Source organism: Podarcis erhardii (genome assembly GCF_964252035.2).
Source record: "Podarcis erhardii genome assembly, chromosome: 7".
NCBI classification, from domain to species: Eukaryota; Metazoa; Chordata; class Lepidosauria; order Squamata; family Lacertidae; genus Podarcis; species Podarcis erhardii.
Window position 1 is genome coordinate 52,815,657 of NC_138511.1, and position 26,083 is coordinate 52,841,739.

Below are 26,083 nucleotides of genomic sequence, written 5' to 3' on the forward strand. Positions count from 1 at the left end.
TTTCCATTTACTGTACATTCATTCCAAGGTAACCAAACCCTGGACTATTGTCAGGACTCCTGGAATCTCACACTGCTCGGAGATTGGGATGGCATGCAATAATATTTTGCAATGTTCTGCTACTTTCTCACAGTGATTGCTCAACTGCTTTGTTAGCTGTGCTCCCTTCCCAGCATTTCTTAATGGTCTCATCTGATCTCCTGCCCAGGGAATAGCGTTCTTTCTCTCTTGATCTGGAATACACTTTATTGTGCCCAAGGGTGTGAGGTGGGATGCTTCAGCCACACCTTCCAAATTCTAGCTTTGCCCACACTATTCCTGGGGGTGGGAAGTAACTAGAAACAGGTTTGCAAGGCAAGTTAGCACATGAGAAGAGCAAGAAGGGTACCCAAATGAGTTGGCTGCGAATGTAAAGCCAACTTTGGCATGCTTCAAAAGTGCTTGCCAGTGCTGCCAACTTTTTCTGACAGGCTCATCCTCCTGTTCCTTGAACAGTACCTTTACCTGAAAATATTAGTGCGGGTTTGTGGGAAGTGTTTTGGTTTTTTTAGCCTGTGGGCCACATTCCTGTCAGGGAAGCCTTCTGGGGGCCACATGCAACTGGTGGGCAGTGTCAGATGCAAAAGCGGGAGCAGCAATGAGTGAAAATGTTTCTTTGTACAGCAGGGTTGTCAGAGCTTTTCTGCACACACTTGCACACCCCTCTATTCTACACACACACACACACACACACACACACACACAAAATCTCCAAAGCCATAGTCGTTTTCTTCTGTCACCCACAGCTACTATTAATATATTTCCACTGACTGAGAGGCTTCTTAGATGCTTCTCCCCATCTCCTCTGCTTAGCCAATCAAAATAACCACCACCAGCAGGCCCCTCCTCTGTCTTCAGCATCTCTCTCACATGGAAACGGTTCCAAGAGTTAGAATCATAGAATCACAGAATTGTAGAGTTGGAAACGACCCTGAGAGTCATCTAGTCCAACCCCCAAGAGTGCGGGAATCTCAACATGTAGAGTAGGGATGCCTGCCAAATCACTGCTGGAAGGGTATTTCACAGCATGGGACCGGTGGCACTAAATGTCTGACTTCTAATTGAAACCATTTGAGCTTCTAGAACATGGGAAACAACAGACAGCACTCCTTCAGATCTTAGTGATGGGGTGGGATATAAAGGCTCAAATGAGAACAGTCTTGATGATTAAAAAGTCTCATTCAAGGGGAAATGAATGTTTTATTTTTTTGAGAGTTGGGTAGATGAGTAGTTTGAAGCAGGTTGCAAATGTTACCTTGTGAAAAACCTGAAAGCAAATTCTGGTGCTCTTTGCAAATGTGAGGCCACGTGGCTCAGAGCAAAAGATGGATTGGACTCCTTCAGCTGTCCCCAATGAATCCACTAATGGTAGCTGTAGGTTTAATAGTCACCATCTTGCACAAAAATTCTTACTCAATAGACCTATTGCCCTGCATATGGTATGTACACTTCGTCCCTCTTGTTTGTTGACCAACATGGCACTAAATTTCTCCTGGTTTGCTAGTTTTGTCAGGACTGGATTTCATTCCACTGTTACCACATGGTTTATGACTAACTAAATCCAAAGCTAGGAGGAACCGATTTGGTCCTTGTTGTTTGTTTGGATAGCAGTTTACTAAGGGCCACTTGATTTCGGCCTAGTTCTCACTGACCTTTCCCAGGATTCAGCATAGAGCTGTGTGCAAATGGCCTCTCAAACTTCTCATTTGTGGCAGAGAAATGGGGGGGGGGGGCGGCGGCAGGAAAATGGGACCGTTTTACTGCATTTCTCCAGGATGGGGCGAGGCCACCAGCTGTATTGACAACCTTCCCACCATTTTGTATTCCTTACCACAATGCCTCAGAACTATCATCATTACAGGGTGTTGTGTTTGTGTCTGTGTGGGGAAATGGTGGCTGCCACAAATAATGATGAGGATGATAATAATAATGACAAACAAGAGCTTCCAGAAATGTGTAATAGGACTGGGCAGGTCTGGCATCAGAAGCTGGTACTGTTGGGCAGCTGCTGTTGGCCCAGGCCTCAGGAGGGCTCGACACTACTCTGCTACCAACCCAAAGTGCCACCTCTCAGTGCTGGAGGCTGGGTGAATGTGACTAGCTCCTCCTTTTTTGATTCCCTACACCTCAGGGAATCTGATATGGCATCACTCCAGAACAATGCTTTTTTAAGGCGCCAAGGGCTTTGCGGTTGAATTGAAATGACAGGTGTCAGCAAAATCACTGCTTGCCAGTTTGACCGAGTTGTTTTTGCTCTTGCTGCTCCCACCTGCCGCCACCAAGGCAAGGGGAGTGTGATGGGTCCACCTGGTTAAGGGCTGACCAAGGGCTAGGAATGGGTGGATCCCTCAATTGTAGTTACTCTCAGTCTCATTTTCCAATCTTAAATTCAGTTCTCCACCCTTCCAGATCAATTTGCAATTAAAAACAGTCCCCATGAAAATTCACTAGCTTTTGGACTACAACTCCAGCACCCAAACACGGAGAAGCCTAAAGACAGAGACTTCAGATGAAAGCAATAATGCTTAGTGCAAGTTGAGCCAAAGGGTTATGGTGCAAGGAAATGCAAATCAGTTTTCTGTGTTTCCAGCACCAGCTTATATCCTGGTTTGGAGAACAGCTTGAGTCAGCTCTTAGGCAACATAATGAAGATTGCATACATGCACTTGTCTGAAACGTGGAGTTGATGAGCTAATAAATACTTGATTGAGGAAAAACCCTCAAGGTCTCATGCTGAGCAGTCTCTAAATTCAACCACAGCTGAAAAGACAAACATCTTTCCTCATTAGCTGCTTCTAAGTTCAGTGGTTTCCAACCATCTCATTTTCCCCAATCAGTAGTTTCACCACATCTAGTCAGGGGAAGAGTCTTCCCAGAAGCCATATGTCAGCCAATCAGCCCCAGCTAACAGGATGCGAGTTTTAGTCTAAAACAACTTGAGGGTACCAGGTTGGCAAAGTCTGCCATATGGTAACCTGTTCTGACAAATATTAAAGGGAGTTGTTTCTCCTCTAGGTCAGACTGAAGTCAGGAGTTCCCATATAAGACAATATGAGTAAGTCCTTGCAGCATGTTGACACATTATGGAATGATCCTGACCAGTCTTTCACCTTTTCTAGGATGCTCTGTTTCATTGCCCTCTGCCCCAGATTTTCCATCCCTAGCTTAGGGAGTTTTTTCCTTCATTTTCCCTATTAGATGAACTCCATTTCCTCCATTAGATTAACTGAGCAAACCTTTTTTTAATTGTCTAGAAAATTCCCTTGATTTTTTTTTAATTAAAAAGACTAGCTTTTAAAAATTACATATGGTACATCTTGCACCACCTTAGAAGAGGCGTTCTCATATCTCTTTGGCCCACCCTACATTTCAGTGTGGTTTGCCCTTTCCCCCCTTTCACAAAGAGTCAGCATGGGGGCCCTAAGCTAGATCTTTTATTTATTTTATTTATTATAGCATATCTATCCCACCTGTCCTTCAAGCAGCTCAAGGTAGTGCATGTGGCTCTCCCTCCCCTTATTTTATCCTTGCAACAACACTGTGAGGTTAAGTTAGGCTGAGAACAGTGACTCATCCAAGGTGATCCAGTGAGCTTCAAGGTTGAGGGGAGCTTTGAACCCTGCTGTCCCAGGTCCTAGTCTGACACTCTTAACCTCTACACCATACCGCCTCTTCTAAGGTCTGCTTCCTGTTCTGTCTTTGGCAGAGGCCACACTGGTAACAAGCAAGGCCTTTGGGGCTGAGGTAGCCTCTCATGGCATTCCCTTCTTTAGTATATTCATAGGATTCCTCCTGTGACAACAGGATTTTTGCAAACTTGCATGCTCAGAGAACCATCCCACCTCTTTCATGATTCCACAGCTTCAATTTCATTTTTCATTTGAAGCGCATATAATTTAATAAATTGAATATTCAAAGACTAGTGTCTGCCTGCCTGCCAAATACAAATTAGGGTGTGCTTACTCTGGTCCTATGCTGCAGTTTCACCTCTGACTCCACTAACAATGGCATAGCTCTTGCTCAACTCAAGATAGAGAATCTTGTCATTTACAGTAAAAGGTTTTTCTCAGCAAGGGCCTTCTTGGCTGATTAGCAGCTATCAGTGACCCATTCAAGGCACAGGCACATGACAGCGTGGGCAAAAAAAGCAAAAAAAAAAAAAAAAAAAAAGGAACTGATTCCACTTTATCTGTTGCTAGTTAAACACAAAGTAGCTCAGCAAGCAGATTATAAAACAAGTCACATGTTGAATAGAATGAATGAATGAATCAATATTATTTCATTTTCCTGTTATATGAAATGCTTGGATTGGGGAGGAAAAGGTGGCATTTGGGGGCAGGAATAGAACCCAGAGAGATGTGGGTGGGGAAAAACTCATCTGGCTTCCAGGAAACAGTACAGAACTGGTTACGGATGGGTTTACACTCCTACACTGTGATCAGGCACACACAGAAATATGATAAACTGATGTCAGTGGTATTTAGGCGCATCCTAAATACTTTTTTGAGTCACACCCAGAGCTGACTTTACCTTAAGGTAGAATGCAGCTCCTTTATCAAGTAAAAATGCAATTTCACTACTCTGACAATAACAGAAAAGTCCTTGCACCTATGTATGGAAGGTGGGGGGGAGGGGGACCACAGGTTTGGGTATGTGTGTCAAATACATTACTCCGAGCCTCTGCATCTGCCTCTGGGGCTCTTCTCACGCTGCGACTTCACCAGCCCTGCTTCACGCCCTCCTTTAGTGTCTTTGCCAGGCTGAAATGTGTCCTTGAAATGCCTTTTGCTTGCCTCCCAAACAGCCCAATACATTCAGTATTCACAGAATGCTGAACGTCAGCTGGAAAAGAATAGAAATGAAGCCCCCGCCGGCCCGGCCCGCTTTAAGCTCCTTAAAACTTGTTATATAGCGTCCTGAGAAGGAGCACTTCTGTTACGGCAGGGATGGGGCACTAGTGCCCCCTACCCACAATATGCTGGTATCCTCCAACACCCCCTAGCCAGCATAGTCCGTGATCAAGAGGACTGGCAGCTACAAAGCTGGGCACCCACCGGTTCCTGATCCCTGCACTAGGAGACGAGTGGGTGGACATTGCAAAGCAAACCGCGTTGCACCAGTCCTCGCTTGTACAATTGCAGCATATGCAACTCTTATGCTTTGAGACTGAGCGGATCTGCTCGATCTGCGATTGGTCTTTCCCGGCCGCGGGGAAGAAAGCGGGGGGGGGGCAGTGTTTTCTTCAACGTCTTGGGAATTTTGTGTGTGTGTGTGTTTTCTTTCAATCGACATCTCCGCTCTCAACTTCCCGTACTGAACTCGAGGGTAGGGAAGGAGCGCCGGAACGCCTAGTTCTCTCTCATTGGCTATCAGGCAGCCGGTGAGAAGCGGATTGGCTAGCCGTCTCTCTCCCCCCCCCCCGCTTTTATATAGGCCCTTTGGCACCGCGCGCGCCGCCTCAGCTGACAGGCTCCGGCGGTCGGAGGAAGCGCGAGAGGGGAGAGAGCCGTTTTGTTTGTCTCGAGGCGGCGTCGGCGGCGTCGGCGTCGGGACTGGGACTCTGATCGCTTTCGCGGCTCGCTCCTCCGAGGAGGGGCATGAGCTGAGGCGATGATGCGGCCGGCCGGCTCGAGGCGGGGTCGGAGGAAGCAGCTCCTCCCGGACGGGGCTGCCTTCCCCTCGCTGGCCCTTCTCTTCCTGCTGCTCTTCTGCTCGCCTCACGGCGCCTGCTGCCTGCCCCGCAGAGGAAGGAGCTCCCCCGGCCCCCCGGTCGTGCTGGGTAAGGACTGGCCGGGGGGCGGAGTCCTTGTAGGGGTCGGAGAGAAAAAAACGGGCACCTGTGAGGAAAGGTTGCCAGGGCTACAGATCCCCCCACATGGCTGGGACGAGAAGTTTCCGTGGGGTTTGGGGAGGGGGGGGGAAGGCACCCTTCAACTTCAAAAGCCCCCTGGCTCTTCATGGGCTCAGGGTGGGGCGGCGATGTGGAGAGACAAGGGGGATGTGGGGAGCCTGGAGGTCACCCTCAAGCCCAGAGAGGAAGCAGTAAGTTCTGCTTTATTGGGTGGGGGAAGATATACAGGCTTATTCTGTTCATGCCTTATGTTTGCACTTGATTTTTTTAAATTTTTTAATTAACGTGGTCTACGGTGGTGCTGTGGGTTAAACCACAGAGCCTAGGGCTTGCCGATCAGAAGTTCCTGGGGGATTGTAGTTAACTCTTTACAGAGCTACAGTTCTCTGCGGCCTTAACAAACTACGGTTTCCAGGATTCTTTGGAAGAAACCATGTGCTTTAAAGGCCTGGTATGAATGGGACGCAGGTGGTGCTGTGGGTTAAACCACAGAGCCTAGGACTTGCCGATCAGAAGTTCGGTGGTTTGAATCCCCGCGACGGGGTGAGCTCCCCTTATTCGGTCCCTGCTCCTGCCAACCTAGCAGTTCAAAAGCACGTCAAAGTGCAAGTAGATAAATAGGTACCGCTCCAGTGGGAAGGTAAACGGCATTTCCGTGAGCTGCTCTGGTTCGCCAGAAGCGGTTTGGTCATGCTGGCCACATGACCCGGAAGCTGTACGCCGGCTCCCTCGGCCAATAAAGCGAGATGAGCGTCGCAACCCCAGAGTCGGTCGCTACTGGACCTAATGGTCAGGGGTCCCTTTACCTTTACCCAATAGGTTAATTGTGGCCGAAAGTCTCACAGATCCCGCTGCATCACAAGCCCAAGCGCACAGTGACTTGCGTTTGGGACTTTTACGAGTGAAGGGGTAGAGGAGGGCTTGAAACATCCTGGAATTGCATGTCTTTTAGGATGAAAGTTATGGGGACTAGGGAGCCTGGGGAGAAGCTTTGAGAGGAGGCAGTAAGCTCTGTGGCTGTAGGTAGAAGGTCCCCAGCAATTGCAGGTAGGGTTTGGAAAGCCAGCTGCCGCCACCACTACCTTAGGTGTAGGTAGTCTTCAACTAGATGGACTAATGGTCTGACTTGGGATTAAAACCACCAAACGTGTTAGTCTAGACTGGAAATGCACACATTTTAGTTCTTCAGTGTTCTCACTTGGAGAAACCAATTGCTTGATGCTATCCCAGGCAGGCATGTGTAGGGGGCAGGCAGATGAGTTCACTTGTGCAGGGGATTGGAGGGTTAACTGGCCTGCAGTCTGCCAGGGGCCTGCCAGACTTATGCTGCCATCAGATCCAGAATGCCCAGTGCCTCCAAGCCAAACGGGATCTTAAGCAACTAACTACTTTGAATGCAGAAAGTCCTAGATTCAATCCGTGACATCTCCAGATAGCACTGGAAATGTTCCCTGACATTTCTGTAGAGAGCTGCTGCCATTCAGTGTAGACAGTACTGAGCTAGATGGACCAATGGTCTGAAATTGCATAAGGCAGCTTCCTACATTCCACCCTGCATCCTCACTATCACTTAGTCTAACAGCTATGTACCACTGTGATAATGTTAACTTTAACCTCCTTCCTGCCAATGTGGTTTGTATCCAAGTAAATGAAAATCATTGGACTTAAGTTAGTAATGTACATTGATTTCAGTGTCTACTCTGTATGGCCTAACAGGATACAACCTAGACTAAATGGATAAATAACACAGGAGGTGTTGTGGTCCTCTGCAGGTTACTGGTGTTTTTCTTCATTTGATTCTTCAGATATTTGGCTTAAGCGACATTTATTTATTATTGGTGACATTTATTTTTAACAAACATTTACAACAGTGATGCCAACCCTGATACCAATATTAAGGAAAAACTATGGCTTTTCTTATGCTGTGGGATAAAACCAGTAGTGAATAATCTATAATACTAGCATCCCAGTGCCTGGAACCCTTCACATATTTACCAGGGAATAAGTGTCTTTAATATCTATGGGATTTATTCCTAAGAACAGTGTTAGAAGAGTTGTGTGCAAGGAAGGTGCCATATTCCTTGAGAAAGCATGTGGGGTGGCAGTTCATCTGGTAAAAATTCTACCAATAGTAGAAGCACCAGGAAGGAGGAATTTTGTGTTTCTTAGTATTTTATGAGCTGTTGAATTTATAGAATTACTCTGTTTTATACAATATACTCTGGGGGCAGGGGTGGGAGCAAAAAGGGAATCAGAAGCCACTGAGAGATCAAGTAATACTAGCCAGCATAGGTCTCTGTTAAATGAGCTCAATTCAGTTAATATAAAGTTCAAAAGAAAGAAAGAAAGAAAAAATGTAGGCAGTGTTCTGACTACTGCAGACTTTAATCATGCAGGTATGTGTTCACAGAATAGAAACAATAAATAGCTCTTTAAACTGTTGCATTGCGATCAGCCAATAGCAGAGGTTAGCTGTTACGGTGTCATTGAGACAAAGGCTGATTATCTTTTAATAATTTTCACTATTGTTTAAAAGGATATGTCATATTGAGAGACCTGATTAACAGAATCAAATAATGAAATGAATTTACATGTGTGAATTTCGGAGGTCGTCGAGTGGCAAACAGTTTGCCTATGTGTCTCTTTATGGAGGTGAGCCTTTACCAGCTCTCTCTTCTTTCTTGTTTTCCACAAAGGCTAAACAATGTGCTTTGACATTTAATCCAGGGCTGGCATCAACTGAGATAAAGCGACCAGTGAAATATCTGCAGATCTAATATCAGGCTTCAGCCACATGAGAAATAAATGAGTTAAAATAAGTCATGTGCTAGACAGATGCTCACTATGGGGCTTTAATGCAGCTGCTAATACATCCAATATGGGCAAGCAGATGGCAATTAACAGATCTTGTTTATATGAAGATTCAAATAATATAAACAACACCCTGGTCCTTTGTTTATGGGAGCATTAATTTCCTGTTTCTGTCAGAATTGGGAACACACCAGTTACTATTTTTTTTGTCTTCCCGTGACTGACTGATCTCGGATGCAATACAATCAACTCACAACTTATGAACCTGCACAATCGCAGCTTTATGTGCCTGGTGGCTGGCCAGCATGCAGATCACAGCTCACAGAATAATAGAGTTGGAAAGGACCCTGAAGATCATCTGTGTCCAATCCCCTGCAATTAAACGGACACAAGGTGGAGAGTTTAAACGCTCTTTCTGTGCTGGGTTTTCCCATGATGAAGAGAGCTTTTAAGCTCTTTGCCTTGCTTACTGAGCTCTGGGAAGATCTCGCACAGGCTCTGGGAGCCACCCGGCGCCTGTGTGAGAGCCTTTCAGAGACCAGTAAGCAAGACACAGCTTAAAAAGCTCTCTTGTGTTGCATGAGGGACAAGCCAGCTCCAGAAAAGTAGAGATGGTCATGTAGGTGGGGTTAGTAAACCGTTTCCCTAAATTTAAGCCATTTACTATTTACAAGTTTTGTGCTGCAAAACACCTGTGAAAATGAAAAACATCAGCAACACAAAATCTATAGATTCTTGCAGTTGAGCTGTTTTTTCCTTTTGTCCATTGTTAACTTGTTGGAGTAAAGAAATATTCCATGTGGTTTTCCAAGCCGAACCTTCCTCCCAAAAAGCAACAAAACCCAGTCCAGGGAAACAGATAATAGTCTTACTTCTGACACATCACACATGGCTTCATTTTGGGACATTTTACCACACTGACATATTTAAATTGACTTGGGTAGAAAAAATGTCTTATGTTATCCCAAGTCAGTTTGGGAATTGCTGGGGGGGGGGGGGACGACGACAAAAAAAACCTACCACCACCTACCCCAGAAAGCTGTCTGTGTCTCTTTTTTAATTGTCTTGGTTAGTTCCTATATGCATAGGTCAAATAGGCTTGTGCAAGCATCAATTAGGGATGAGTAGTTAATGGGCTACTTAAAAAGCAAACGAAACCAACAGCAATCCTCTTAATATTTTGCTTCTTTCCTCACTCTAGGGGTTTCCAGATGCTTAACTGGTGAATTTCAAAAGATGAAAGTAAATGTAAATTGGCCTTTGGACTGTGGTCAAAGATCTGCCTGCTCATACTGCAAGAGACTGCATAACTAGTGTTCGTTTTTTGGGTTCCTGTCTTTGCATAGGTTTTATCTCTATCTATAACCTACGCATACAAGTGCAATTTGTTCCTGTAGCAGGTTGCTTACATAAACAACCATGCCCATCTTGTATTAAGGAGTAGAGCCACATTCTTTTTCACTTGGTGATTGCTTCTTGGCCATCACCGTTCTCTTTAATAATTGTAATCTCTTTACTTGACTTAGTAGGATAAGAAGCTTTCTGTGATCCACTTGGTCTGCTCTTCCTTCTTTGAAATTAAATCATTGCCTCTCAAACTGGCAGTTAGCCATGGAGGTAGTTGCAGGTGGAGGTACAGAACATGCATTGTGGCACCTTCTTAGGAAGATTAATTTCAGTGATAGTTATTATTGACTGATTGCCCCATGATTTAATGTATAGCCACAGCACATTTGTGGTAGCTAAAGTGTTGCTAACTTTTAGTATGAGATGCTGAGCATCATTTTGTAGTGGACAATCTTGTTACCACCACCAGTTCCATTTCATACATGTCCTTGGAATAGATCCACTTTTGCATTTTAAAAACAATATAATTTACCCACACTTCATGTAGTTTGCACAGGAGAATAGTAAGTTAGGCTGTGCTCCAGTGATACTGCCTACCGGAACTGTAGCTTCCTTCTGTTGTACTTTTCATTGACTTTTAAGCACTTTTTTGATGTTGTGCAATATTCACATTATGTTCAGACTTTCTACCGTTAGGAAGCACTATCCATACCAACTTGTCTGCCAAGTAATGTATAAGTTTGGCAAAAGGTCCTGGATCACATTCTAGGGGCTCATACTTTCTCATTGCAAGCTCCTGCATTGCCCTGTGCAGGAACCAGTAGAAGAAAAGCAAGTAAGATCTTTAGCTTTCTGTTGCAACAGTGTCCCCACCCCTTCCTCTGCTGCAAGGAGGTAAGGACCCAGAACAAAGGTGTGTAACAGCTTTTAAAAGCTTTAGAAATTTCCCAATCCCTTAGCCCAGAGGTTAAGGGACCATTTCAACCTTTTTGAATCCACAGCTCCCTTGACCAACTACATTCTTTCTGCGGCACCCCAGTGGGGCTCAGGAGTCTGGATATGTCACCTCTTCCCTCAGAGCTGGCAGCCTTTCACCCTTTATCGAACATCCTCCCTTGTGGAGTGTTTCCTCAGCCTTCTCTCCACTCGCCTCTCCTTGGGAGACCTCTAGGTAGCCACAGCTGCTGCCGCTGGTCTCTGATTCTTTTCACTGGTCTCTGACTGCCTGTTCAACTCCCAGAACCATTTGACAACCAAGGGGTGACTTCCGATTGGCTGCAGGAGCTTCCTGCACTCAGTTGGAAGCCGCAGAAGCAGCGTCGGATGTTCGGCTTCCAAAAAACGTTCGCAAACTGGAACACTCACTTCTGGATTTGTGGCGTTCAGGAGCCAAAACATCCAAGTACCAAGGCATTCAAGAACCAAGGTCTGACTGTACAAGCATCAGTCTACAATAGAAATTTGAGAGCCTGGCTTGTCTCCTGTTTATCAAATACTGTACCTGATAATGCTTGCTGACTGCATTATCCTGACCAGTCTGGGCTGTTTTTTTGAAATGGTAAATAGCCTAGTTTCTGAAACCATTGTTACAGACCTCCCCTATTTATACACAAAATATGCTCTTTTGACAGATTTTGAAGGATATGTAAGTGAATAGAAATACGTGGAAAGATTTTTCCAAGATACTTCTATTGCAGAAGAAATATTTGAGGTCATTAAGAAAGTCAAGATGAGTTTGGCATTGCTGTGTGTACTCAGATGAAGTGTATTTATTTTTTCAGGGAATATTTCCTAATTTTGAAAGGTGAAAGATTTGTTTTCTGTGGAGTGGGGCCTGCTATGTGTGTGCACCTTAATATTATTATAATATAGTTACAGTTGCAAGCAGGGAGGACCTATTCTCAGGCAATGTGCTAGTTGTTGTATCAAACTGTATCAGGAACTTGACCTCAAGAATACCTGCTTTTAATTTTCTTTTAATTTTTGTCGCAGGGCAGCATGCTTGGACATAGTGTTTTATAGTCATAAAGGAAAATGCCTGACAGGCAAGTACCGTATTTCAGATTTTTGAATACAGTGCCAAGCTTTGTAGCAGCTGGAAATAAAAGCTTACTTCAGCACATTAGTGCATAATCTATGTAGATCCAGATCCAGTTTGATACCATTCATTTGAAACAATACTATTTTCAGTCTATAACTCCTGCTACAAATTATACTAACTGACGCAAGCTTTGCTCTTGGGTAAGCAAGTAGGTTGGAATCGTATCAAGGGTAGTGTATTTATAAACATTCATAAGGATCTCTTTGCTCATTCTGCTATGTACTACTTATTTAAAGTAACTTCAGTGCTTTTAAGCAAACCGTTCAGCTTTGTTATTTTTCTTTTCATTTACATTAATTCCTGAGGGGGGTTTAAGCAAGTACATTTTAGGATCAGAGTCGGTTTGCTGGATCACTTACTAAGGGTTTGAATTGACTTTTTGCTAAAATTCTTAGGAACATAAAGGCCAAACTACACATGACAGCAATGCAACACAATCCATAGTTGGCTGTGTAGAATTCCTAGGAAGCCAGCCAATGGTCAAGTTTTAATATGATGTGGGCCAGATGGGGATGGGGTACTTAACCTTTCCCTCCCTAGCTTCATTTCAGCTGTTTTTAACTTTGAGGTTTAGATTGCTACTGCAAGATGAAACACTGAGAACAAGTGGTTAGAATGTGGGGTTGAGAGCACAGGAAGGGCTCAGCACTCACTTGACATTTCTGTGCTTTAAATCATGCAAATATTCCTCTATAACAATTGATCAGTGATCTCCTTTAGACTCTGGTCTGCCACTGTCAGATGTAGTTTGGCCCTAAACAAAGCTATTTGGGTATTCAATTTTCTTAAGCTCCTACTCCATTGTTTGACTCAGGTTGGCAGCTGGGTGTCTGTGGCAGGGTTTGTTTACTCATGCACTCTTCAGAGGAATCTGCACATCATGTGACTGCCCTTCTAGTCCTAATTATAACATAGAAGCTTCTTGCAAAATAAACAACCCTGAATTGTAAGTGGTTTTATAAACTCTTCATCTTGTTCAACAGTTACGGGAGACTTTTCCACGACTCCTGGGAAACAGAAGCTGCAAAAATAAAGAGTCCTGTTTCTTGAAATTAGAAAACTTGAGAACTGCCTACCATGAAGAAAACATGCTCAAATCCATGTTATAACAGGCAGAGGGAAGGTGAATCAAGTTCTAAATCCCCAGCCAGTTTCCAAGTGCAAATATTTAAGACACTTAATTGTACCAGATTTTTAAATGCCCAATGAATGGTAGCTCCATCCATCCCCCACACCTATTTATGTCAATTCAGCTCCTTGAAACTAGTTTTGGTTTATATAGTTTCTATTTAGGTGGGAAAACCTTCAAGATTGCAACATTGGAAAGAAACTGTTTTTGCTAGGGTGGTAATTCTGTATCTACCTTTTTGTTGTCTGCTCTAAGAATAGTACCATTAGTAAATACATGAGATGCATTTGATTGTGTCTTCCAGCCCTGGATAGACATCTGAGTCAAAGCAGCAAACAGAGATAGGGAAAGCAGTCAAACTGCCTGGCGCATGATCTTGTCTAGATAATACAGGATGAGACCTTGAAAATGTTTTTAGGAGAAGGTTGCCTTGCAGGCTGGCTAGTCAGCATCCATTGATGCACATGTCGGATGGTGGGCAGTGAAGAGATACTTAAGGCATATTTGCCCTGGTGACTTTCCAGAAGCTTCAGGGACCACAGACTGCAGCAGCCTAACTTCTGACATGGCTTGAGTTGCTGGGAGCTCTTGCATCTGCCAGGCATGCACTAGGAGTGATTTGTGGAACATGTAATAAATATTTTTTTTAAAAATTGTGTTTTTCTTGTAAAATAGCTAGTGAAAAGTAAATGAAGAGAAAAAGGTGTTAACTCATTTAATGGAATTATCATAGTCTTGATCGAAATGCAAACTAATATTGAAGAAGTGCCTAGTTAGCAGCTATTTTACAGGAAACAAGCATATTTCCTTACGTTAAGACAAATGTTCCTGTTACATTAAGTTCTTGTATTCATTTTCAATATTAAGTGAATAATCAGTTTTGAGGGAAGTGTCTATAATGGTTTATATACAAAGCAATGCCAAATACACTTGTCCATGCAGTTTTTATTCAACCTAATTTCAGAAGCAATTGAGATGATAAAATATATCACATTGTGCTGAGAAAAGAAACTGTGTTTCATGACTGTTGAATTCCATTCTCCATAAATTCTATCCAATCTGACATGAATGATGCCTGCTTTGGGCAATGTAAATGTTTGCTGATGAAAGGGATGGGGCATGAGGAGGAGGGACTGTCTTGTATATGCAGAAGTGCCTTTAACATTTTTTATAGAATTCATTTTGTTTTTATGTTGTGTAGTTTTGTGTTTTTATACTGTAAACTGCTCTGTGATCTTGGGTGAAGGGTGATATACCATATACATTTAATTACTATAATGAATAAATAAATAATTGTGAATATTTATTGCATTCTTCCTTTCCTTCAGGTCAGAAATAGTATAAAAGTAGCATAAAGCACAGTTGATGTGTATAATAGTGGAAAATATAAAGCAAACAAAAACTGTGATAAATAAGCTGACAGATCGGTTTTATGTAATGTAGGTGGGAGGTTCCATGAAAGGGACTCTCGGTTGCAAAATCTTCTAATAATAATTTTGAAGGCACTTTTTTCCTTGCATAGTTAAAAATGCATAGTGTGCTAAAATAGTTTGAAACAGTCAATTTAACTCCCATTTGTTGAGATAACAAGTTTCTCCCCCACTGAACATAATCTGAACTCAGAAGTATTTACATTTCTTAGAATATCAAGCATCACAAGAGTGTGATAATTCTTACAGGTCAGCCGACAGGCTTGGAGACTGAGTAATTTCCAGGCTACTTTACAATAGTGCTGAGGCCATTTCTCCACAGAACTCTGATTGCTTTACAGAGTGTAGCATTTTTTAAGTAATAAAACCTCAATGCATTTTAAAACCAAGTGTAGCTTTGGGGTGGGAGTAAAAATGCCTGAGCAAAACCACAGCACTTGATGTAACTCTTCCCTTCCTTTTACCATTACAGTGCCGGGAGATTTGGGTAACCAGTTAGAAGCAAAGTTGGACAAACCTTCTGTGGTGCACTACCTCTGCTCCAAGAAGACAGAAAGTTACTACACATTGTGGCTCAATTTAGAACTGCTGCTCCCCGTTATCATTGACTGTTGGATAGATAATATCAGGTGGGTCATAGCACTGTTAAAAGGACTTGGTTCTGTGTAAAAATGGGACTTAAATAATTTGATTCTTTTTTGAGTAGCAAGAAGTACCCAAATTGTATGAGATCTAGGGACATTCAAGCTGAGATCCCAAACCACACAGAAGGCAATGTGGGAAAGTCAGTAGGATCAGAATTCAAATCCTGGCTCGGCTATTATGTGTAGCAGCCAGAAAACTATGAAATCTGTATGCAGTTTGTCACTTTTGAGGAACACATGTCCACAGCAGGAAACTACAGTAATTGGCAGCAGGTTTAGGCTACAATCAAACAGTGCAAAATATGTGTACGTTCCATGGATTCACAATTTCCCATTTCAGTATAGGAAATGTGATTGTGTGTGAAACAGAATCATTTAGTTCCACCCTTGTCCCTCTGGAACAATTTTCATGGTGATTCCCTGCCAGTTACCCTCATGGTTTGTGTTCTAAATTTTGTTAGCAAAGACTGTGGCTTGATATGCTGTAGGAATTGAGCCAGCATTCAAAAAGGTGGTAGTTTGACATTGGCAGGAATCCAGTCATGAAATACTACCTGCATACATAAAAGTTCAAATAGCTGTTGAATCATAGAATTGTAGAGTTGGAAGGGACCCCAAGCATCATCTAGTCCAACCCCCTGCTGTGCAGTTAAAGCTCAGTTAAAGCATCCATGACAGATTACCATCCCACCTTTGATTAAAAAGTTCCAAAGAAGGAGAGTCTGCCCCTTCAGAGGGAGTCTATTCCACTGTCAAACAGCTCTTACTATCAGAAAGTTCTTCCTCATGTTTAGTCAGAATCTCCTTTCTTGTAACTTGAAGCCTTTGGTTCGGGTCCTATCCTCTTAAGCATGAGAAAACAAGTTTGCTCTGTCTTCCATGTGACCACATGAATAAACTGTTATCCTTGAATCTGCTTGTTACTCAACTTGCATTATGCCTTTTTAACACTTCATTGCTGTCTTGTATTGCGTATCAGAATGTTAACTATGAGTTAATGATAAATTAAATGCTTCCTTGGACCCAGAGGTCTCTCAAAGAGCAAACACTACAAATGCTATATTACATCCATTTTCTTATTGACACAAGTCTGTAGACCTCATGTTACCAAGGCATTGGTTAACATTTCTCCACTTACCTGCCAGAACAGTCAAAGCAGAATGATTAATTACCTTATTTGCTTATGACAAAAACATATGTCCAGCACTCAAGTTGAGGACTTTAGCCAAAATCATCAGGTGCATTTTAAGGCAAACTGCTGGAACTTGTCTACATTACAGGGAGTGGAGGAAGGGATAGCTCTAGGAAGGGAGATACTGTATGGCAGCAAGAACAAGGCCAACCAATTGTTTGCAACTGGGCTGCTTCAGTACCTAGCAGCTAAGTGGATATTGTTCTTATGCTATATTAAGTCTGTCTGAGAAGCTTTGTTGAAATAACCTACTTAAAGCTGTCTTACCAGTATCTTAACCCTTTTTGCTAAAACTCTGCTTATGGCTATATTAGTAAAGAAAGCTTATCTCTTCCCTCTAGACCTGCAGTATGCTGCACATTGGACTTAACCCCTTACTGGTTTAATTAGTGAATGTTTATTTGCATCAGAAAACAAGTTTTCAAAGTCCATTTATTGTGCACCTTTTGTGTACCTGATAATTCAAATGTATAGACTCCCATTCAAATTTTGGTCTTGATACTGATATTTTTCCCCAGGCTAGTATACAATCGAACAAGTGGATCCACTGGGCCACCAGATGGGGTGGATATCAAAGTCCCTGGATTTGGACAGACTTTCTCCTTGGAATTCCTTGACCCTAGTAAAAGAAGTGTTGGTATGTATTTTTCACCTAATCTGATCTCATTTGGACTCTTGGCAGTGGTAGTGTCAAGTCTCAAATATGCATGCATGAAACATACTGGCAAAATAGTCCCTCCCCCTAAATATCCTTGGACAAAAACCACAATAATTCCAGAGATGGAGAATAGTTCCTGAGATTTATTCTCTGTGTGCCTTTGTTTGAATTTTATGGAAAGAGCTCACACTTTTCTGATTGGAGAGCTGGGAGAAGAACTAATCTGTATTATACATAGGCCCAAGCATGTAATTTAGGAAGGGACATAGGAAGCTGCCTTGTACTGAGTCAGGATTTTTCTAGGGTTTCAGACAAGTGTCTCTCCTAGCCTTACCTGAATATGATGAGCTATGGCTGTTCCCCAACTTGCCTATGTACATATTGCCATTTGTAGTGCAGTCTATTTGATTTAGAATGATTCTTCCTTGTAGTAAATGTAACATTCAAGTCTCATATCAGAAACAGAAATAACAATGCCCACATGGTGCCAGGGTTATTTAGATGGCATTTCTTGCCCTCACCCTTGGTGTTAACTTTCAGCCTTCACTTCCTTGGCAACAGAGTGGAAATGTGCTCAGCCCATGATAGAGGCAACCATGTTAAACTATGTTAGTTATGGAAACACAGTTCAGTACTCTACCAGCTGCTAAGGTCAGTACCATCTTACCTGGTATTAGGTCAGAGAAAATTTAAGTGGAACAAAACCAGACTGCATCAAAGGTGAACTGACAACCATCTCTGAGTGCTCATTTCCAACAGCTGTGATCATATAGGTTCTTTAGGTTCTTCCTGTGGTCATGTACCCTCATAGATGAAAACATAGAGCAAATTGACCACTCAGGAATGAACAGTTGTTGGAACATCTTGTCCCAGATGGCTTGAAAATGAATGTCATCTCCAGATTGTGATTTCAGAATTGTTGATGAACGTAACTGACACTGTAATTGTTTATAACTGAAGAATGATTAATTTGAACAAATTAACTGATAACATGTTGTAACCAATATGGGAGTTGGCTTAAAAAGGCCCTGAAATTTTAACATTACATAAAGGGCAGTGTTACTTGGGCCTGCGGTATCGTTGCAATCCAGTTTCTTCTTTTGGCCATAGGTACCTACTTCTATACACTGGTGCAGACTCTGGTGGACTTGGGCTATCAACGGGATGAAGATATTAGAGGCGCTCCCTATGATTGGCGGAAGGCACCAAGTAAATAAATCTTCATCTATTGGGTTTAGGGTTACAGAGCAGAATGAACTGTGGCTCATGCAAACACACAATTTGTGGTAATCAAGTTTTTCCAAGGCTTACAAGTTCAACCTATTTAGCCCCTGATGCAACTGAATGTCACCTGATAGTTAAATAGTTACAGGGTTGTTTAAAAACAAGTCTTGGTGACCTTTCTACTTCCTACAGCCAAGATGGTGCAACAAGCCAAATTGTTACTGAAGAGCTGCGCTGGAATCCTGGACGGTAGACATTGATACAGGGTGTTGTTAAAGTCACCCACCATCCATGCAAATAGTGCTTTTTAATGGGGCCATTTCACATTTTCATTTCCCAGTCACTGAGATGCAGAAGTCAAGTGGCGTACATGCATGTGTGAACAAAATCATTCTCTTTGCAGCCTGTGTCAGATCATACAATCAAGACACACTTTCTTTTAACCTTAGACTCATAGAATTAAGAACAAACAAATCTGAGAGACTTTTGTCTTGAATGTTGGGGAGCTAGTCTGAAAGGTTTAGGGAATTGTGGGCAATGGGGGGAAAACCTATCCAAAACAGTGCACATGATCTTCTACAGTTTTCAGTTCAGTGTTAAATGTTTTAAATAAAATGACAATAGAGATACTTAATAAGCTCATTCAGTTAATGGGATAAATGATCTGCCTTCCTCCTTCTAGATGAGAATGAAGACTATTTTGTGGCCCTCCGGAAGCTGATAGAGATAATGTATGAAGAATATGATCAACCAGTGGTTTTAATTGCCCATAGCATGGGGAATATGTATGTTCTCTACTTCCTCAGCCATCAGCCTCAAGACTGGAAAGACAAATACATAAGGGACTTCATTTCACTTGGTGCCCCGTGGGGAGGAGTGGCAAAAACTCTACGTGTTCTAGCATCAGGTAAATGTCTCCAGCTTGCAGGGTGGTGGTGGTGGTGGTGGTTTCCATTAAAAGGGACAGGGGTTTGTGGTGCAACTTGAACATGCTTAGCTACATCTAGATGTACTATTGTAATAAATAGCTACAGTCTCCATCCTAAAACCAGCTTTTGGTTGAAGAGAGCCATCCTGAAACAGGCATTGGAGTACAAGCAATCTTTGAATTTCCAGGATGATTGGATTCTATAATTGTGGGAAGCTACTGATGGTCTTAAGTACTGATGTTGTTCAAAGCCAACTCCTGCCTAATTTTAAAGATAGGGAGGCAGAGTCCTTAGATAGCAGGTAATATATTTATATGTTACGAAATCATCAAGGTAAATCTTTAGATTACATGAAGTTATTTATATTGTATGACAGTTTTATACGGCAGTAGTTTTCCTTGGATTATGCTATCTTTGGCATCAAATATTTTTACTGTTGCCCTCCATGTCAGGGCTTGAAGAGTACAACCTAATAAGTGTAAAATGATTCAAACTATACTTTAGTTTTGGTCTGTGTCATGAGTTTATAACTACTGGATTATGGGTTTATATGACAACATGTGATCACTAACCAGATAATACTTTTAATGCCTCAGGTGACAATAATCGGATCCCTGTCATCAGCTCCCTTAAAATCAGAGGCCAGCAGAGATCTGCAGTGTCAACCAGCTGGTTGCTCCCTTACAACTACACCTGGTCTCCAGAGAAGATCCTTGTCAGCACTCCATTTGCTAACTATACTATTCAGGATTACCAAAAGTTTTATACAGACATTGGCTTTGAGGATGGCTGGCTCATGAGAACAGAGACCGAATCCTTGGTCTACAATATGATTCCTCCAGGGGTGCGCATACACTGTCTTTATGGTACTGGGGTGGAGACACCAGAGTCATTCTTCTATGACACCTTTCCAGACAAGGATCCTAAGATCTTTTATGGTGATGGTGATGGAACAGTGAATTTGCGAAGTGCCTTGCAGTGTCAGAAGTGGGTGGGCCAGCAGAAACAGAATGTGACACTCTATGAGCTTCCAGGGAGTGAGCACATTGAAATGCTCTATGATGCCAATACAATTTCCTACGTAAAAAAAGTTCTCTTTGGCTCATGACACAATGCATAATACCCTCTTCTGACATGACACTTGAAGGGCCTTTTAAGGCAGGGAGGAAGAATGACTATTTTGGACAACCCTATTTAAAGCCTGCTTGACTTGTTTGGGCCTTGTTTGAAATGTTGCTGTCAATTAATGATCACTTGTCTCTTTGATTAGTGCTCATAACACACTGTGGTGTCCTACATACAAAAGGCTCATTCCAGCTGTATTTAGTGCAATCCCAGTGCCCATCTTTGTGAAGAATGTGCTGCACTTGTTCTCTGGGATGTGGGGAAGGGCATAGATGAGCTGTAATATAAAGAAAAGAACAATAACATAACCTTTTCTGAAGGGTCACAAGTACTGGGCAATTGTTGCCAGCTGGGAAGCTAGTATTAAGTGAAGTCCCAGCAGCAGCTATTTGGTTTTATTTAAGTTGGTGACATCCAGCCAGATGAGTATTGTTCATGAAGAAGATACAGTATGTCTCTGAGCTCCTGATAAGATTTTCTAGCACAAGCTGGACCCTTTAGCTTGATCCTTGCTGGAGCAAGGTGGAGGTCAATGGCTGAAGGCAGCAAGGTTTTCTTTACTGCTGTAACTTGGATATTTCCAGTTGGCTGTAGATCTAAGAATTGACAGAGTAGATATTAAGGAGATGGTCTCTGTTTTGTTGTGATCAGTTGGCTGTATCTAGAGTACTTGCCAACCTTTGTTCAGAAGCCAGTGCTATGACAAGTGCTATTTTAGCCAGATGCCTTCCTTCCATGATCTAGAGTGTCTAAAACACAGGCTGCCTTCCAGCAACGCTTAGCATTGTAGAGCAAAATAACAGCCTAAACTGTTCTTGTTACTGGAGACTTCTTAAAGATGGAGCTGATGGTAAAGCTAACTCTTCCCAGAAATTTTGGTATTGTAACTTGGTTGTCATGTTTCGTTGGAGTCTCCTTTTCTTGTACTGTAATCCTCTTCCAAATTCTATTTCCTTGTCCCCTATGGAAGATCAAGCCTTGTACCATAGAACAAAATGGCATGGGGCAAAGGTGCTCACGTTCCTGATTCAGGAGTGTAATGTGCAACCATAATTGCAGGAAGTGCCCGTAAAAAAAGCACCAACCTTCATCTGAGGCAGTGCTGGGCAGACTGCAAAAAAAGAGAGGCTCAGCTGACCCCATAATTGCCTGTTAGCTGCTGGGTTGGCCATCTATTGACAATCCCTCCTTCCAGAGCAAAAGGTTTAGTATTCATTCCTGCTGCTTCTGCCCACCCAGAGAACAGCTTGTGACCATCTCCTCAGTTAACTAACCAGCATAAGTGTCTAGCCAACATGGCACAACCAAAATCTCCTGCCTTGAGCTCAGTATACGTTTGGGATACGAGTTTCTGCATCATTATCTATGTCTGGTTAGCCCCTGTGTTGAAACATTAAAAGAACCCAAAAGGGGGTGGTACATCAATTGTTGATGTCATAAGGGACACTTGTAATAGGGGGCTGACTTGAGATTTCTGCCAAATACTCCAATTTGAGAGTAAGAGTGACCTGGAAATCTGAATTTTGTTCTGAGGAACTTGCACTGAGCCTGACCTCTTAGTAAGCAAGTGCACAGAGCGACAGATGTGGACACGTTTACCATTCATATTTTTCTAATCTTCAGACTTTTTCCTAACTAGACAATGAGATCACACAGAATCTGCAGTGGTAGCTTACAGTCTGCAAGTATATTTTTCCGTTACTGGTATGGTGTAACATTTTTATATAGTCTCTGTCAAGCTTTTAGGTTTTCTAGATTGTGTATTGCTACATTGTAGTAGTTTTAGCATAATATTGGTCCTCCAAGAAACAAAATATTTATCAAAGTATTTATTGCCTTATGGAATGTGCAATCCTGTTCATCCAATTTCCTGTTTTTCAGTAATGCCAGTAACCATTTTAAACAAGGCCACTGGTGATCACTGTGGGCATGGCAATAACATAACCTCTGAAAGTTTCCAGCAGACATTGTTCTACGCCTTGCACTCTGAGAGTGCCTCCTCAAGCCATGTCTTTGAATTGTCAGCATCAATCTGCTTCTGTTTGTTCTGTAACTGCAAGTTTCATTTGGGAATGCTTCTGATTGCAAATCTGACTTGCTAAACTGACGCTATACTTAATTATAGCTCTAAGATTGGTTCCACCTTGTTTGTTGCTCCCCATCCTACCCATATCAGTCTTATGGCCTCAAGGTACCATTATTCTTGGTGCCATGTAGATGGCTGGGTCCATGTGGGTGACACTGGGTTCCTTTTCCCTGCCGAGTTATTTCTTACTATTTGGCCTCACACATTCACAGGGAAATCCACATTCAGCATAACATCACTTTCATGGAACATTCTGAAGGCTAGGGCTTGCCTTAATGGTCTGTTTAGGACTGTTACAGCAGAGAACAGGAAACGATGTGACAGATCTTCAGAGACTTGCTAATTTACACTTCATATAGAGCTAACAATACATATGGCACTTAACAGTGGAACATAAGCAAAAGCACAGGTCTCTGATTCCTGAGTAGGATCCAATTTAAATTACAGCACAGGGGGTGCCAGGCTGGGGGAGTGATAGAGGTGAAGGCAACAAGAATGTGTTGATTTACTTGTGCTTAGGCTTAGTTTTAGTTGGGGATGAGGACTAAGGGGTTAAACCAAAGGCCACATGTATATTCAGAGTGCGCTCCTACTGTATGTGTGCCTTCCATTGCTTTGGCCTTGCATCATATTGTCCAGCTGTAGCTGGTAACTGGCATCTGTTGCTGTGACTTCCAGCCCCATTCTTATGTGCCCTGTAATACTTCTGTCCCACCTGCATTTCATTCTTAATACATAGTGCAATCAAAATGTCACCTCTTCATTTCTCCCTTCTCATCTGTTCTGATCAATCTCATACACCTGCCTCCCGTCGTTGGTTCCAGGCCATTGGTGGTTTATTTATCAATGCTTGTGCCAACTGCCTGCTGTAAAATTAAATATGGCCAAGTATCATTAGCTGTCCCACTGGGGCTTCTTCTGGTTATATGACAGTCTTACAGTCTTTCTCTTCTATATTTGGCTTTGTATCGTATTGTGGCTTTTTTGTTATGTTTTTATCCTTTAACTGATAACAGAATGGGAAAAGCTATATTGGGTTAGATTTTGCCATTTATATCCACCATTTAACATTGTGAATGATGGTTATTCATAAATTCGGTGGTGAAGTACTGATTGAACTGGAGCTTCCTGTAGATCATAGCCAGGGAGCCACAAATTGTGCAGTTAATTTCCTGAAGCTCACATTTTTCAAACAACAATGTGTCTGTGTCCCTCTTTCAAACTGCTTTTGAAACTAGAGTTTTAAAGCATTCTATTTATCTTGGGAATCAACAATTCAAAGTCAAATTTTCACTGGGCACGATGATCCTAAAATGTGTCTTTGGGTTCTGGTTGCTGCTGTCAGTCTGTGAAAGCACATGAGAGACACGTTCTCCAACAGCTTGCCTCTTCACGCTATCTCTTGGTATCCCCAATTATTACAAATGTGTTCATTTTTCATGTCCCTGCAACTTTGCTCCCCAAAACCAAAATACTTTTAAGGACCAAATGCACTACAACTGATATGTAGAGAGTGCTGGATGGAACTTCAAATGCTTAAAATATAGATAGATAGATGCTGCTGCTGCTGCAAGGTTTTAGGGCTACTATGTGATTCTGCTAGAAAGAGTAGATTTCACCATTGAGCAATAAGTGAAACAGAGATTGCAGGCCAAAGTCAAGAATTCTAGCCATGAAGCTAGTTTTTGGAGTACATAGTGTTTGAGGTGTTCAAAAATTCAGGGACTGAGCAATTACTTTGCTGTTCTCTGCTTAACAGTATTTAATATAGAACACTGCCTGGGAAGGCCTGTTGTTTTTCTATACACCTTCCTCTTTGTGTGAATAAGTTCAGTATTGACAATTTGATTATCATACTTTGATAACATAATAAAGTGAATCAAATGCTAAAAGTTTCCTGTGCCTCTCTTTTGTGCTTTTCAAACACAGAATATTTAACAGCAACCGTCTGCTCTATAACATACAGTTTACAGACCTTGCCCAGAGAGCTCATAACAAAGAAGGGCAGTGTAGGCGATGGACAATACCTAACTGGCAACTGGTTGGTTCATTCTTTACCTGTGCATGGTCTGAAGGCTCGTCATCAGGTTTATTCATGCGCTGCTTTTCAAAATCATGCCCAAAGCAGCTCACAAGGACAGAGAACAGATTGACTTACAGGTACAACAAAGCCATACTAACAAAAACACAAGTTTAGGGAACATAATATGAAATACACTCAACACAGCTGCAGCAGGAACAGTTCTTGCACTTGGAGTCAACCAGGGCTCAGCTTTCCTAAAGCAACTGAGAATGGGCCTGCTGGCACCAGGCCTTCCAGGACTCTCTGGGCACATGATGAAGGAACTTTGCTGAAGCTAAGGAGGTTTGGGGTCAGTGTTTGGATGGGGGGGGGTCACCATGGACTTTTGTCATTATGATCTTGGAAGATGTTCAGTAGGGCTACTTCTGGGGTGAGCTCTAATATCTGTTTAGTTATTTTGCATATCTCTTGTAGGACTGCTGTCCAGAAGGGTTGAATTTTAGGGCATTCCCACCACATGTGGAGGTATGTGCCTTTGAAGGTGCAGCCTCTCCAACATCTTGGTGAGGTTCCTAGGTGTATCAACGCCAGTTTCTTTGATTTTAAGTACCACCTACAGGTGAATTTCTGAGTGAGTTCCCTTCTTTTGGATGATATGGAATTAAAGGGAGGTTTAGACCACATTCAAGTTCATTGGGTGGGGTTAATTTCATAGCTTATGTCGTGCTCCTATTGTTCTTTGATTGTATCAAGGGGGTTTGTGGGATTTTGGAGCAGTATTTTGTATATTGTGGATACCATCCCTTTGCTGTGTCCCTCTGCTGTCAGGAGAAGGTTTTCAAAGATTGCCAAGGGCCTAGTAGCTGCTGATTTTACTGCTGGATTGTTTAAGAAGGCATATAGTTGACCGTGTGTTAGCCCAAGGTATTTGTGTGTCCCCTACTTTGTCTTGTATTTCTTGTGTTGGTATGGGGTTGTTGTTTTTGTAGTAGTATTTTAGACAGTGTAGGCCATTGGCTTACCAAGTTTTAAGGTGTGTGTTGGAATAGTGGGTGATAGGCCAGGGGGGTTAGTGGAGATGGGGATAGTTTGCCTACTTTCCCCTTCAATGCTTTAAGCAAGGACAGTGTGAACCTGTTCAGTGTTGTGGGGATTTTCTTTAGTTTGTTTTGGAGAAATGGGGATGCTGTTTTGGGGATGTTTTCGATGGTGTCTCTCTCCAAGTGGGCTCATTGTTTCGTCTCGTCTTTTAGAATATACTGGATTATGTGATGTATTTGGTTGGTGATGCAATATGATTATCTGAGCTCCACTTGGCCATCAGTGGGGGGCTCCCAGTTCCGGCGGGGTTGAGGCCACTGGGGAGTCTGGGGTCTCTGCATAGCCTCCCTGGTTGTTTCATTGGGCATCCCTGGTTCCCCACTGATGGCGGCGTTGGCGTTAATGCTGGTGGTTCGCAGGAGGTCTGTGCAGCTGTGGTGCTTGCCATCTTTC

General features: G+C 42.6%; 1 protein-coding gene across 1 annotated transcript; it reads left to right on the forward strand.

Annotated features, from left to right (window-relative positions):
- The first annotated feature begins 5,487 nt into the window (after positions 1-5,487).
- On the forward strand, positions 5,488-24,458 carry PLA2G15 (phospholipase A2 group XV). Its single transcript, XM_081870122.1, has 6 exons — positions 5,488-5,818; positions 15,181-15,337; positions 17,063-17,181; positions 18,313-18,411; positions 19,109-19,333; positions 19,952-24,458. The coding sequence occupies exons 1-6, from the start codon at positions 5,650-5,652 to the stop codon at positions 20,461-20,463; spliced, it is 1,281 nt and encodes a 426-aa protein (XP_081726248.1). The 5' UTR covers positions 5,488-5,649; the 3' UTR covers positions 20,464-24,458.
- Positions 24,459-26,083: the final 1,625 nt, after the last annotated feature.

Coding starts and splice junctions, on each gene's coding strand:
- PLA2G15 (XM_081870122.1), top strand. CDS start 5,650: ATGATGCGGCCGGCCGGCTCGAGGCGGGGTCGGAGGAAGCAGCTCCTC. Junction 5,819..15,180: donor CGGCCCCCCGGTCGTGCTGG/GTAAGGACTGGC, acceptor TTACCATTACAG/TGCCGGGAGATTTGGGTAAC. Junction 18,412..19,108: donor TGATTGGCGGAAGGCACCAA/GTAAATAAATCT, acceptor TCCTCCTTCTAG/ATGAGAATGAAGACTATTTT.